At 47.9% G+C, this 13,380-nt stretch overlaps 3 protein-coding genes across 4 annotated transcripts in view; 1 reads left to right on the top strand and 2 right to left on the bottom strand.

Annotated features, from left to right (window-relative positions):
- The window catches only part of LOC146019740 (uncharacterized), a 781,584-nt gene that overhangs the window by 446,232 nt on the left and 321,972 nt on the right, over positions 1-13,380 (bottom strand). The window lies entirely within an intron of this gene.
- The window catches only part of LOC146019733 (uncharacterized), a 76,224-nt gene that overhangs the window by 11,736 nt on the left and 51,108 nt on the right, over positions 1-13,380 (bottom strand). The gene's annotated exons all lie outside the window — the stretch shown is intronic.
- Positions 1,753-13,380, top strand: part of LOC146020403 (uncharacterized) — a 21,050-nt gene continuing 9,422 nt past the window's right edge. The window contains exons 1-3 of the mRNA XM_083153504.1: positions 1,753-2,436; positions 3,294-3,407; positions 9,055-9,089. Of these exons, the coding sequence (XP_083009630.1) occupies positions 2,023-2,436; positions 3,294-3,407; positions 9,055-9,089 (563 nt within the window). The 5' untranslated portion in view covers positions 1,753-2,022. The remainder of the gene's footprint in view (positions 2,437-3,293; positions 3,408-9,054; positions 9,090-13,380) is intronic.

Below are 13,380 nucleotides of genomic sequence, written 5' to 3'. Positions count from 1 at the left end.
ATTACAGATGAGCGCCGAGTTGTGTCATTTCATATGTACTAGGGGAATGACATAGTTTTCAGAACATAATATAATATTGCTTAAGAGTGTTATTAGGATACGGCAAAGCATATGCTTAGATAGGCAGAATCCAAATATGGGAACGCATTGTTTTGTTTTTAATGTTAAAAATTTATGTTGTTTAATGTTAAATATAATGCAAAATAAGGCAGGAAAATTCATTATGCGGTGCAATTTTCAGCGTGCAAGGCATCATTGGGGTATAATAGACAGTATTATAAATATGTTGCTGAATGGGGGAATGATATATGGTAACAGGTTAGATTAAGCTGCAGTCAGTAATATAATATGGTGTCACATACAAATGAGTAAGTTCATTGTTACGTGCGTGTATGTACAATAAGAATAATAGTACAGGATATCAATAAGTGAATTCATTACATTTGTGCACGATAAGCATTTTACTTCATATTAGACTGTTGTTATATCTTTGGCAGATCCAAACTTACTGTTGCTTCCTGAAAAGCGCGGGGTTAATCTGCTGCTTTATAAAAAATCCTTTGCTGTTAGAATTCTGTTAAGTCAATTCATGCAATTGTATAAGAAGTAATGTATATAATTAGGGCACAGGGGTGGAACCATAGTTCTCACAGCAACTAATGCTGGGTACACACCAGGACGACTAGGGCCCGATTCTGTCAATTTAGATCCAATTCCGACCGGTTGTATGCAGATTGTATGTACTTTTGTGCATTTTTGTCATTTATTTGATCCGATTCCGATCCGATGCGCGTACCCGCCACTCGTTTGGTCGCATCTTTGGTCCTACGTGCTGCAGGTAGGAGCCGTCAATCCCAGGCCGACCGACCACCAATCGCATGCAGATCGTGAGTGTTTTTTGCCGCCTCCGTCGTCCATCCGTCGGTGCGTCCGTCGTTTGATCCAGCCTATTTGAGTGGCATTTCCTAAACACTCCCCCGGCGCCATGTTTTTCCACATAGCAAACAGTGCTGGCGCAGCAGTTGGACTCTCCTTCTTGTCTCATCTCCCAGAACAACAACCTGGTATGTTTGCACTCCCAATGCTCTCCTATGCATGCCCACTGTTGCCACCAATGTATATAGTGTGTATAGAGCACTGGTTTGGCAACCGTGCACCCGACCATGTCACTGTTTGCTCGGGTGGGCCCCATGTGTGTATATATACATATAGCCATTGTCCACCATTGCAGTATTCCATGCACTCCTCTCTGCTAGGCCCCATTCACCTGTGTGTGTGTGTGTTTGTGTGTATATATAGATATATACATATAACCATTGTCCACCATTGCAGTATTCCATGCACTCCTCTCTGCTAGGCCCCATTCACCTGTGTGTGTGTGTGTGTGTTTGTGTATATATAGATATATATACATAAACCATTGTCCTCCATTGCAGTATTCCATGCACTCCTCTCTGCTAGGCCCCATTCACCAGTGTGTGTGTTTGTTTGTGTATATATACATATAACCATTGTCCACCATTGCAGTATTCCATGCACTCCTCTCTGCTAGGCCCCATTCACCAGTGTGTGTGTTTGTTTGTGTATATATACATATAACCATTGTCCACCATTGCAGTATTCCATGCACTTCTCTCTGCTAGGCCCCATTCACCAGTGTGTGTGTTTGTTTGTGTATATATACATATAACCATTGTCCACCATTGCAGTATTCCATGCACTCCTCTCTGCTAGGCCCCATTCACCTGTGTTTGTGTATATATAGATATATACATATAACCATTGTCCACCATTGCAGTATTCCATGCACTCCTCTCTGCTAGGCCCCATTCACCTGTGTGTGTGAATAGCAATCTGCACAATAAAATGTATAGTGGTTTTCATAAAAGTTTATTAACATTTTAAATACTTAAAACATAAGAACTAGGTAAACTGGTAACTATAACTATAAAAATTTAAATATGAAACAAAACATGGATATAACTATAACAACTAAAATGGTTTTATCTTTTTACAGTCCCAATGTCCAACGCAAAGGAACAAGAATTTTTAGAAGGGTTTATTGAGAAATATCGTTCCCATGAATGCCTGTGGCGAACAAAATCAAAAGAGTATTCGAACAAAATGAAAAGAAACCAAGCCTTGGAGGACTTGTCTCGCTACAGTCTCCCATTTCACCCAGAGGCCAATGTAGAATGGGTGCGGAAACGCATCCAGAATCTGCGCACGGTGTTCTTAAAGGAACACAAGAAGGTGGAGGCTGCAAAGAAGTCTGGTGCTGGAGTCGACGAGATGTATCAAACATCGCTCTGGTACTACGACAGGTTGACGTTCACCCTCAGCCAGGAGTCGATGAGGACAGGAGTAGTCCTGATGGTCGAACAGGAAAACCAAGAAGTCACGGCGCAGGAGGAGGAGAATTCGCAGTCTGCATCGGTGAGTCTATTTTTTGGGCTATCTAATTGATTCCTCCTGCCAATCCACAGCCCCCTCCCCATTAAAGTAGGCCATGTACTCTTCCCTCACCTGTTTGGCTTGTGCACTCCCTGTGAAGTGTTGTGTTGGGGTTTGCAAGGAGGATATCTGCACTACCTCCTCTGGCAGATCTTGGTCTTCTTGGAGTGCTGTGCCTGTAGCCCTTTGCTGTGTGGCTTTTCTGCGGAGCAAATTGTGCAGGACACAGCACGCCGTGACAACCCAGTCAATTTTGTCCACCCTCAGGTTAATGGCAGTGTGGAAAATGCGAAACCGGCTAGCCAGGATGCCAAAAGCATTTTCCACAACACGCCGTGCCCTGGATAGCCTGTAGTTAAAGATCCTTTTGTCATGAGTCAGACCCCTTTGCGCATATGGCTTCATGACATGCTCGTGCAGGCCAAAAGCCTCATCTGCCACAAACACAAAGTTAAGCCCCTGTTTAGTTTCCTGGACAGACGGCAAGTGAAGGGTGTTCGCTATGAGCCTTTCGTAGAACTTTGTGTCCTTGAAAGTGCCACCATCCGATGCACGCCCATTCCTTCCTACATCCAGGAAGATAAACTCATACTGTAGTTCGCATTCACCACAGCCATTAGTACAATGCTAAAATTGCCCTTGTAATTAAAGTAGTAGGAACCACTATTGATAGGCTGGGCTATGCGGACATGTTTGCCATCAATGGCTCCACCGCAATTTGGAAAGTTCCATCGCTGTTCAAACTCCTCTGCGATGACTTTCCATTCATTCACGCTGGTAGGGAACTGAAATTAGAAGTAAATAGAATTGATTAGTAAACATGTTCAATTTTTTTACAGCTTGGTGACTACCCACCTGCAACCCCAGACCTATCTGTCCTATCTGATAATGCATGCACATCGAGCGAAGCTCCTACTCCGGCACGCACTCCGCCACCCAGTGGCGGAAATAGCGTAAGGCAGCCCCCGCCGCTGCTTGGGGGAGCGGGGGCTGCATGGGCGCCAGTTGCTGGACAAGTGAGTGTGACAGACAGAGAGTCTGTCACACTACACTCAGTGGGAGCGGGGGCGGGTGCCGGACAAGCGAGTGTCCGGCACACACACACACTACACAGTATGAGTCTGCGTGTTGTGCCGCTGCCGCCCGCCCACCGCCGCCTGCAGCTGCCCGTGCGCTCGCTGGTTACAGACGAGTCGGCACGGGCGCGGCCATGACAGTGGATCTGTCATTAAAAAAAAAAAAAGTGACGGGCGGGTGGGTTGCCCAATGGGAGGGAGGGAGAGCAGGAGTAATATCCAATGGGAGGGAGGGCGGCCGGGGTTGCAGCCTTGTAGTGTCAGTCAGACTGAGGCAGGGGAAGCAGCAGTGTCTGCTGGTCCCTGCCTCAGCTTCAGCTGCTCCTATGCGTGTCACATCACACGCTGGAGCTTGGAGAGGCCAGAGGACCCGGGAAGCCAGTAGGAGATTGAAAGTGTCCTAGTCATCCCACCCAGTCACAAACTTGTTAATATAAGAGGTGTGTTTTTTTTTCTTCTTTTCAACAGTACTATACACCTATACAATATATATATATATATATATATATATATATATATATTACACACTGTATAGGTGGGATCAGGCTGGCATGATGGAGTGCCCGTCATTCTTACAGGGGCTGGCGGTAGATTTGCCAGCTGCAACCCGCCGGAAGGGAAAGTGTGCGCACCAGATGCGCATGCGTCCCCTTACTTTGGTGCTCCATGCCGCCTGATCCCACCTTTCCGCCCCCCCCCCCCTAAACCTGCCCGTTTATGTCCCCTGTCGCCAGAAAAAAGGGATGTGCGTGCGTGTGGGACGCTCGCGCGTCCCAGTCAGATGGAGGGCCGGCCCGCTAGCGGGGGTGTTCTGGCGAGTCCCAGCGCTGGCTGAGAGGCGCTCCATCTTTGTACATTGTAAACAGGCAGCGATACTAGTGTCGGCAACTGGTGTGGACATATGTACAGGCAGCACTACTAGTGTCGTCAACTGGTGTGGACATATGTACAGGCAGCGTTAATAGTGTCGGCAACTGGTGTGGACATATGTACAGGCAGCGCTACTAGTGTCGGCAACTGTTGTGGGCATATGTATAATCAGCGCTTCTAGTGTCGGCAACTGGTGTGGACATATGTACAGGCAGCGCTACTAGTGTCGGCAATTGGTGTGGGCATATGTATAATCAGCGCTACTAGTGTTGGCAACTGGTGTGGACATATGTTCAGGCAGCGCTACTAGTGTCGGCAGTTGGTGTGGGCATATGTATAATCAGCGCTACTAGTGTCAGCAACTGGTGTGGACAAATGTACAGGCAGCGCTACTACTGTCTGCAACTTGTGTGGTTGTTATGTACAGTATAAGTTGAACTGCTATTGTTGGTAACTGTGTGCGTAATGGGTATTACAATGTTATTAGTATTTTTATATGGCCACGCCCCTTCCCCATGAAGCATCGCTCCTACATTTTGCTGCGCGCCTTCGGCGCGCACTCTCCTATTTTAAATGTGGTGGTGGGACACTCACCAATTCCCTTTCTGGCACAGGGTACCAAATAGCTAGTTACACCACTGGTTCTGTTGTGCTACTGTGTGATGTAATTTGGAATGGGATTACTATTGCGTATGGTCCTTGTGAGATGGCATGTCTCTCTTTCGGAGTGCACTGTATTTTTTACATGGGGGGGGGGGGGGGGGGGGCGCCGCAAAATTTTATGGCAGGGGGGAGCAAAATTTATAGTTACGCCACTGCCGCCACCCACCCTGGAACCCACTCCACCACTCCCCTGTGCCAAAAAAATGCGTGGCAAAGGAAAAAAAGAAGCAGAGCAGCAGCACATGAAGAATTTATGATGTGGGCACAGCGAGTCCTGCAAAGAAACCCGGACAAACATGACAACTACTTCACTTATGTGGCAGAGTGTGTTCGCAACATGGCTCCGGACCAGCAACTTACTTTTGAAAAGTTATGCATGGAGTTGGTGTATAATGGCAGTTTAGGGTATCTCAACAGTGGCACTAAAATAGTTGGCATGGGTAGTGCACCAGACACACCACTGTCATTAGAATCACCAGTGCCTACTCCGCCTGCCACCGTACCACCTACCACCGTACCAGACCAGTCGAGCACACTTCCAACACATACCCAGTCAACACCTACACAGCCTTCTCAACCCCCCCAGTACCGTCAATTCTACAGTTCTTTACTGATAGAAGATCCAGAGTCTCCTGTTTTTGAGGATCTGTCTTAAAAAATAGGCTATTTTATCATTTACCATCGACATGGTTGCAGCTGCAGGTATGTGATGGCCACTGCTCACATGGCGTATGGCGCACATCAATGGGGCCGGGACCATTGCATCTGCGCCATGCGCCATGTGGGCCGCAGCCTTTACATATCTGCAGCAGACATCCTCTGCCACACAAGGGCCACAGTGTCTTTTTTTTTCTTTTTATATGCTGCTACCTGTACCTGCATTACCAGAGGGAGAACAGGATTCTCCTCAATCTGGAGAGCAAACTCCATTTATTGCCCTTTTTTCTTTGCCAATAGTATGGGGTACTGTGCGGCAGACATGGTCTCATCTGCAGGTATGTGATGGCCACTGCTCACATGGCTTATGGCGCACATCAATGGGGACGGGGCCATTGCATCTGCGCCATGCGCCATGTGGGCCGCAGCCTTTACATATCTGCGGCAGACATCCTCTGCCACACGAGGGCCTGTTTCATAAGTTACCAGAGTGTCTTTTATTTCTTTTTATATGCTGCTACCTGTACCTGCATTACCAGAGGGAGAACAGGATTCTCCTCAATCTGGAGAGCAAACTCCATTTATTGCCCTTTTGTCTTTGCCAATAGTATGGGGTACTGTGCGGCAGACATGGTCTCAGCTGCAGGTATGTGATGGCCACTGCTCACATGTCGTATGGCGCACATCAATGGGGCCGGGACCATTGCATCTGCGCCATGCGCCATGTGGGCCGCAGCCTTTACATATCTGCAGCAGACATCCTCTGCCACACAAGGGCCTGTTTCATAAGTTACCAGAGTGTCTTTTTTTTCTACGTATATGCTGCTACCTGTACCTGCATTACCAGAGGGAGAACAGGATTCTCCTCAATCTGGATAGCAAACTCCATTTATTGCCCTTTTTTCTTTGCCAATAGTATGGGGTACTGTGCGGCAGACATGGTCTCAGCTGCAGGTATGTGATGGCCACTGCTCACATGGCTTATGGCGCACATCAATGGGGCCGGGACCATTGCATCTGCGCCATGCGCCATGTGGGCCGCAGCCTTTACATATCTGCGGCAGACATCCTCTGCCACACAGTAGCCCGTACTTATTGGGAAAGTTTAAACTGGGTCATACATACTTAAATGTTTATATATAGTGTGTGTTTTTGTACAATATCTTTTATATATGGTATTATAATATATTTGTGTTGACACAATAAATCTATTTACTATTTTACATGTTTTACATATGAAAGGCCTAAAAAACCTGTTTCTGTCCTAGGCCTAAATTATAAATAAAAATATTTTGTTTGCACAATAAAGTGTACGGTGTATTTTTCATCCTTACCTTGCAATACTGGTACTGCAGCACCTTCACAATGGCTTTGCAGGTCTCCGGGATGATGAGGCCCAAAGCTTGCGGGGAGATGAGGGATCCAAACTTTAGGTCAGCAAGAGACCGTCCTGTCGCCAGAAACCTCAGGGTCACCACCAGCCGTTCCTCAGCAGGGATAGCCATGCGATACTTTGTATCCTGCTTCTCGATGTGGGGAGTCACCAGACGCAGCAATTCCTGGAATGTGGCATCATCCATTCTCAAGAAGTTACGAAAATCGTCTGGGTTATTTTCCCTGATGTCCCTGAGCAGTGGCATGTGCGAACGAGTCTGACGCTGAAGTAGCCACTGCTTTGTCCAGCATGATCTTTCTCTCCTGCGCTGGGCTCTCTGACGCCTGAGCTTCAGCACTGCATAATAGAGCAGGTACTGTTGCTGGTGACTACCCATCACTGCATTCTCCATAGTGCAGGGTTAAAAGACACTTTGTAATGGCAGGCAAAACAAAGTAATGTGTAAATAGCTATGTCCAGCGTTCAGCAGGTATAAACCAAGCCTCACTAGTAACAAAGCAGAAATACACTGGTTTAAAATGGCTGCTGCTATTCCTATCCCCCTCTGCTAGTCCAGCCCCTTCATTCAAATTTCAAAGGCCAATCTGACGACGGTCGCATGTGTTCTTGCAAAAAAACAAAAACCAGCGATCCGACCGTCTTAATGACCATCGCGGGCGCATCGGGATCGGATCTAGATCGTTCTGCAAAAAAACACAATTTTTGCTAATCGTTTGCTGGGGACTGCCTGGGAGCTCCCGGGAAGTCCAAGGGAAATCGTTCCATGGTCGTCTATCGGTCGTGGACGACGGTGGTCGTCCTGGTGTGCACCCTACATAAGTTTGTAAGTTTGTTTTTTTTTTTTAGTTTTTTGTTTAAAGGGGTACATGCTTGGCCTTAGCAGGGAAGACCTATGGCACCTGCCAGCAATGTGGTGGCTATATCTGATAACCTTTATGCTAATACAAGGGATAACAGCCCCTTCTTTTGAAGCTTAGTACAAGTTCTCTTTCACGGTCATTTAGAACAAAGGTAATGCACTATTTACTGAACAAGCTTAGTCCAACAATGTCCAATGCCAACGGGGCTTAATGGGACATTACAAATTTCCATGGGGGTAGCTATTCAGTCACTTGTATACGGATAGAGGCAAGGTCGGAAATGGAAAAAGGAGAATGCAGGGAAGGTGGCATTATAGGATTATTGCTCAGGTTTGGGAGACTGCATGGTGCAACGTATTTACACACAGTACAAACTAACATGTTTTATGTCACCTCGCAGTGCAACACTTCCTCTTCCACCTGCAGATGCCTAAGGATCGGAGGGGGCGGGCAGGCTGATGACCTGGACGGACGCTGATGGTTCTTGTGGTTTTGGGGCATACCTCGAGGGAGAATGGGGCGCATCGCAGTGGTCGCAGAGCTGGGACGAAGCAGGACTGACCAGGAACATGCTGCTGCTAGAGCTGTTCCCGATCTTAGTAGCGGTGGAGTTGTGGGGTAACAGGTTAGCCAACAAGAAAATAACCTTCTGGTATGACAGCCTGGGGGTGGTCCAGGCGGTCTATAAGCAAAGTGCCTCCTCCCCACCAGCGATCAATCTGATCAGGCATTTGGTATTGGTTTGCCTGCGGCACTACATTAACTTTTGCGCCAAGCACATCCCAGGGGTAGATAACATAACTGATGCCCTCTCAAGGGGAAAATGGGAAGCCTTTAGGGAGGCAGCACCGCAAACACAGCTGCAAAGGTTAACCTGTCCTCCTCATTTATGCAAGGTTGTCAATATGGCGTGAACAAGCTGGTGAAAGACTCATTAGTGCCTGCGGCAGGGAGAAGCTACAGCTCATGGCAGCAACAAAGGGCGTATGCAAAGATGTCTTTAAAGCAGCGATGCTCAGGGAGGCATTCGCAACACCCTTCAGGAAAAGGGGTCTCCAGCGGTCTGTTTTCTTTGCAGGAGGAAAATGAGGACTCCCGGAACGGGGTCCAAGGGTGAGATACGGTGGGGAAGCATTTCAGTTCAGGAGCAGAGAAGAGCATGCAGATGGTTACTATGTAGGTTTTAGTTTAATAGGGCGAGGGAAGGTCACGGTGAGGTGGCGGGCTATGGTTCTAGGAACCTAGCGTTGGCGGAAGTACTGCGGGCCAGCCAAAGTTTGGCGCCAGGAAACGGAGGCACCCCAGAAGAGGGGGTGCAAGATCTAAGGCCTGGCATCGGAGGGGGCAATTGGGGACCCCGGGCGGTTACATGTTTCAGGTGCGAGAAGGGGCCCCACCCCCGGGCGGCTTGATTCAGTTACGTTGGAGGGCTGGTGGACCGCAGTGCTACATATGTAAATCTGACTAAATAAACAGCATCTAGGTTACAGCAGAGATGGTCCTAACAGAGGCGGAAGTACTGCGGGCCAGCCAAAGTTTGGCGCCAGGAAACGGAGGCACCCCAGAAGAGGGGGTGCAAGATCCAAGGCCTGGCGTCGGAGGGGGGACCCCGGGCGGTTACATGTTTCAGGTGCGAGAAGGGGTCCCCACCCCCGGGCGGCTTGATTCAGTTACGTTGGAGGGCTGGTGGACCGCAGGCTATCTTTGCCACCTAAGAGAGTAGGATTATATTGGTTATCTGATTAATAAATGTGACCTTTAATTCGCCATAAATAAATGACTCAGTTTGGTTATTCCAGGTGAAGGGGAAAGGGGAGGGGGCGCTTTAAAGGTGGGGGTGCTTGGTCTGTTTAAGGTTAAAGGAATGGCGGGAGCATCAGACGCTCAGAGGTTTAATAGGAGCGAGCGGCGACTAGCCGGGAGAGACCGTAAACTATTAGTCTGGGCTCCCAAGGCCATGAAGTGCTACCATTGTCTTGCTGGTATTAGGATGGGGGCAGGGAGATAGCAGTGAAAGGATAGGGGGTGATAAAAGGGGGGAAGGTAAGAGAGAAGCAGGTAGTAGGCGCCTCCCCAAGGGAGTAGACTTATACTTAAGGACAGGACAGGTAGGGGGAGGATCAGAGAGAGCAAGAGGGCACACCCTAAGGATTGTCCCACCCACCCACCCTTGGACGAAGAAGGAGCAACATCCAAACAGCATCTAGGTTACAGCAGAGATTGTCTTAACAGAGGCGGAAATACTGCGGGCCAGCCAAAGTTGTCGCCAGGAAACGGAGGCACCCCAGAAGAGGGGTGCAAGATCCAAGGCCTGGCGTCAAAGTGGGGGTTGCAATTGGGGGACTCCGGGCGGTTCTAGTTACAGGAGAGATTGTCTTAACAGAGGCGGAAGTACTGCGGGCCAGCCAAAGTTTGGCGCCAGGAAACGGAGGCACCCCAGAAGAGGGGTGCAAGATCTAAGGCCTGGTATCGGAGGGGGCAATTGGGGACCCCGGGCGGTTACATGTTTCAGGTGCGAGAAGGGGCCCCACCCCCGGGCGGCTTGATTCAGTTACGTTGGAGGGCTGGTGGACCGCAGTGCTACATATGTAAATCTGACTAAATAAACAGCATCTAGGTTACAGCAGAGATGGTCCTAACAGAGGCGGAAGTACTGCGGGCCAGCCAAAGTTTGGCGCCAGGAAACGGAGGCACCCCAGAAGAGGGGGTGCAAGATCCAAGGCCTGGCGTCGGAGGGGGGACCCCGGGCGGTTACATGTTTCAGGTGCGAGAAGGGGTCCCCACCCCCGGGCGGCTTGATTCAGTTACGTTGGAGGGCTGGTGGACCGCAGGCTATCTTTGCCACCTAAGAGAGTAGGATTATATTGGTAATCTGATTAATAAATGTGACCTTTAATTCGCCATAAATAAATGACTCAGTTTGGTTATTCCAGGTGAAGGGGAAAGGGGAGGGGGAGGGGGCGCTTTAAAGGTGGGGGTGCTTGGTCTGTTTAAGGTTAAAGGAATGGCGGGAGCATCAGACGCTCAGAGGTTTAATGCAAAAAGATCTCTGTATTATCTGATTATTATGTGTATATTTCTCACTCAGCATGCAATTGGGATACAAAATGTTTTTTTTTCTAACCAGAATTACCCCTCCCTTTTAGCACCTGAGTGAAATCACAATCTTATTGAGCAGTTTGCCAAAAATGCATACCCTCCAACATTTGAAGATAAGAAATCGGAACACAAACAGGAAGGGAGAGTGGTCATGAACAAAGGGCGTGGCAATGGGCAAAAGGGTGTAACCACGTTCCCTTTCCGAATGTGTACTGTGCACCAACTACTACACGTATCAGAATACATAGAGAAAGAGAAATGTGTCTTGGTGTGGTGCACCATAGAGAAATAATACATGCCAATAAAAAATAACTTTTAATAGAATATTTTTTTTAAACTGCGAAATATAAAAAGAACATACAAGTGACAAACAAGGTGAAAATCGTGCGTGTTTAAAAACAGCACGTTTGGGGACTGATTATGTGTTTAAAGTAGGTCTCTATAATATTACGCTCTTACAATGTGGCGTCTCACATGAGTAGAATCTGTTTCAAATGTGGAAAAGCTTCCTCTGGTTACATTTGTTACATATGTGATTACTGTAATGATGAACTGCTTGCACTGTGGCAAAAGCAGATATTCGGGCTGGATCTGTGTGTCTATTGTCTACTGACTAGCTGTATGGATGTGTCGACACGCTGTGTCGATGAAGCTAAAGTGTAATTTATCAAAACTGGTACGTGGGCTGCCCGTTAACTACCCCTCAAAGTTGTAGGGTGCACGTGCCCTTGAGGTGGTACAAAACCCTAGTGGGTGATTAGTGTGTTAATACTATATGCCAGTAAATTTCAGTGTAATAACTGGTAAAATATTTAATGAGTATATGTACAGGGCCGGTGCAAGGCACCGGAGCGCCCCAGGCGAGTCGGGGTGGGGGCGCCCCGGTGCCGGGGGGGGGGTGGTACCTGTGAAAAAACTTGCGTCCCCGGCGTCCTGCTGAGTGCTGGTGCGTGCAGGGGTGTCCGTGCCGCCGGAGGAACCTGCGGCGGCTGTTATTGTGTATAAGCTGGCCGCGGCCGGTGGGGTCCCTACAGTGAATAGAAAATAACTAGCACTTCCCGCGCCGCCGCGCGCATAGCGCTAGTTATTTTCTATTCACTGTAGGGACCCCGCCGGCCGCGGCCAGCTTATACACAATAACAGCGCCGCAGGTTCCCCCGGCGGTACGGACACCCCTGCACGCACCAGCACTCAGCAGGGACGCCGGGGACGCAAGTTTTTTTCACAGGTACCACAGTTCGCTAACCCTCCATGCTGGGGGTGAGGGCGAACTGCCGCCCTCCAGGTGCCGGCGCCCTAGGCAAATGCCTAGAGCTGCCTAGTGGTGGCGCCGGCCCTGCATATGTATGATATGAAGCTAGGTACACCTTTAGTTTTGTGGTTATATGATGCTTCTGGGTCAGTGTGATAAAACACTGTTCAATTTGGCTGCCCCCAATATAACCAGTTGGACTGAATGAATGAAGCTATCAGCGTGTTATGGGTACACGCTTGGATGTCTGCTGTATCAGCGTGTCAGCGGTATCCGCTCAAATATAGCGTGTCTGCTGCTACAATAGACAATAGGAATCACAATCACTAGATGATAGTAGAGCCCTTAAAAGGCTAAACATGAGATACACTACTGTATATACACATATATTATGCTGGGAGAGCCAGTGCACACAATCGTACACCCACACGGTCGTGCACCACACCAAGACACACTTTCTCTTTCTCTGTGTATTCTGATATATCTGTGTCAGTGGTAGCACACCCCTAACAATAATGGTCTTCTGAAATTATAATAATAGGGGGTCACAACTTGTACTAGTAATTAAGAAAATAAGAAAAAGACTCTCTTTTTTGTTGGGGCACTCTTAGAAAAAAACATATATGTATGTTAGTTTATTGTAAATCTAAACAATTACAGGAAATTGTAGTAGAGCAAAGCGAAAGGTCAGCTCAAAAAGGCCTCTTTTATTCTGGGACTAGTATAACAGTTAACAGAGGCTCAGAGAGTGCTCTGATTTGATGAGTGTATTAAAATTTAACTTTTAATAATTCCGTTTAAGATAAATAATAGACAGACGTACAGACATAAAAACATATAAGTGAACAGGTATTATGGTGCATGCGTAAGTATACAGTATTGTGAAGGATACTCAGGCTGAAACTCTGCTTTTGATCTCAAAACAGGAGGAAAAAAAGATACTTTGTTTCAAAAACCAGTTTACACACTGTCTATATAGATAAAACAGTGTTTCAGATGTGGCCAAGTTTTCTGGCTGTTTTTTTTAGATTAATGCTGCTTTCCCACTGCAGA

This window comes from Crinia signifera, chromosome 7 (genome assembly GCF_055691185.1).
Source record: "Crinia signifera chromosome 7, ASM5569118v1, whole genome shotgun sequence".
Classification (NCBI taxonomy): Eukaryota; Metazoa; Chordata; class Amphibia; order Anura; family Myobatrachidae; genus Crinia; species Crinia signifera.
The sequence above is the reverse complement of the archived record's forward strand: the minus strand, read 5'-3'. Positions and strand labels throughout refer to the sequence as shown.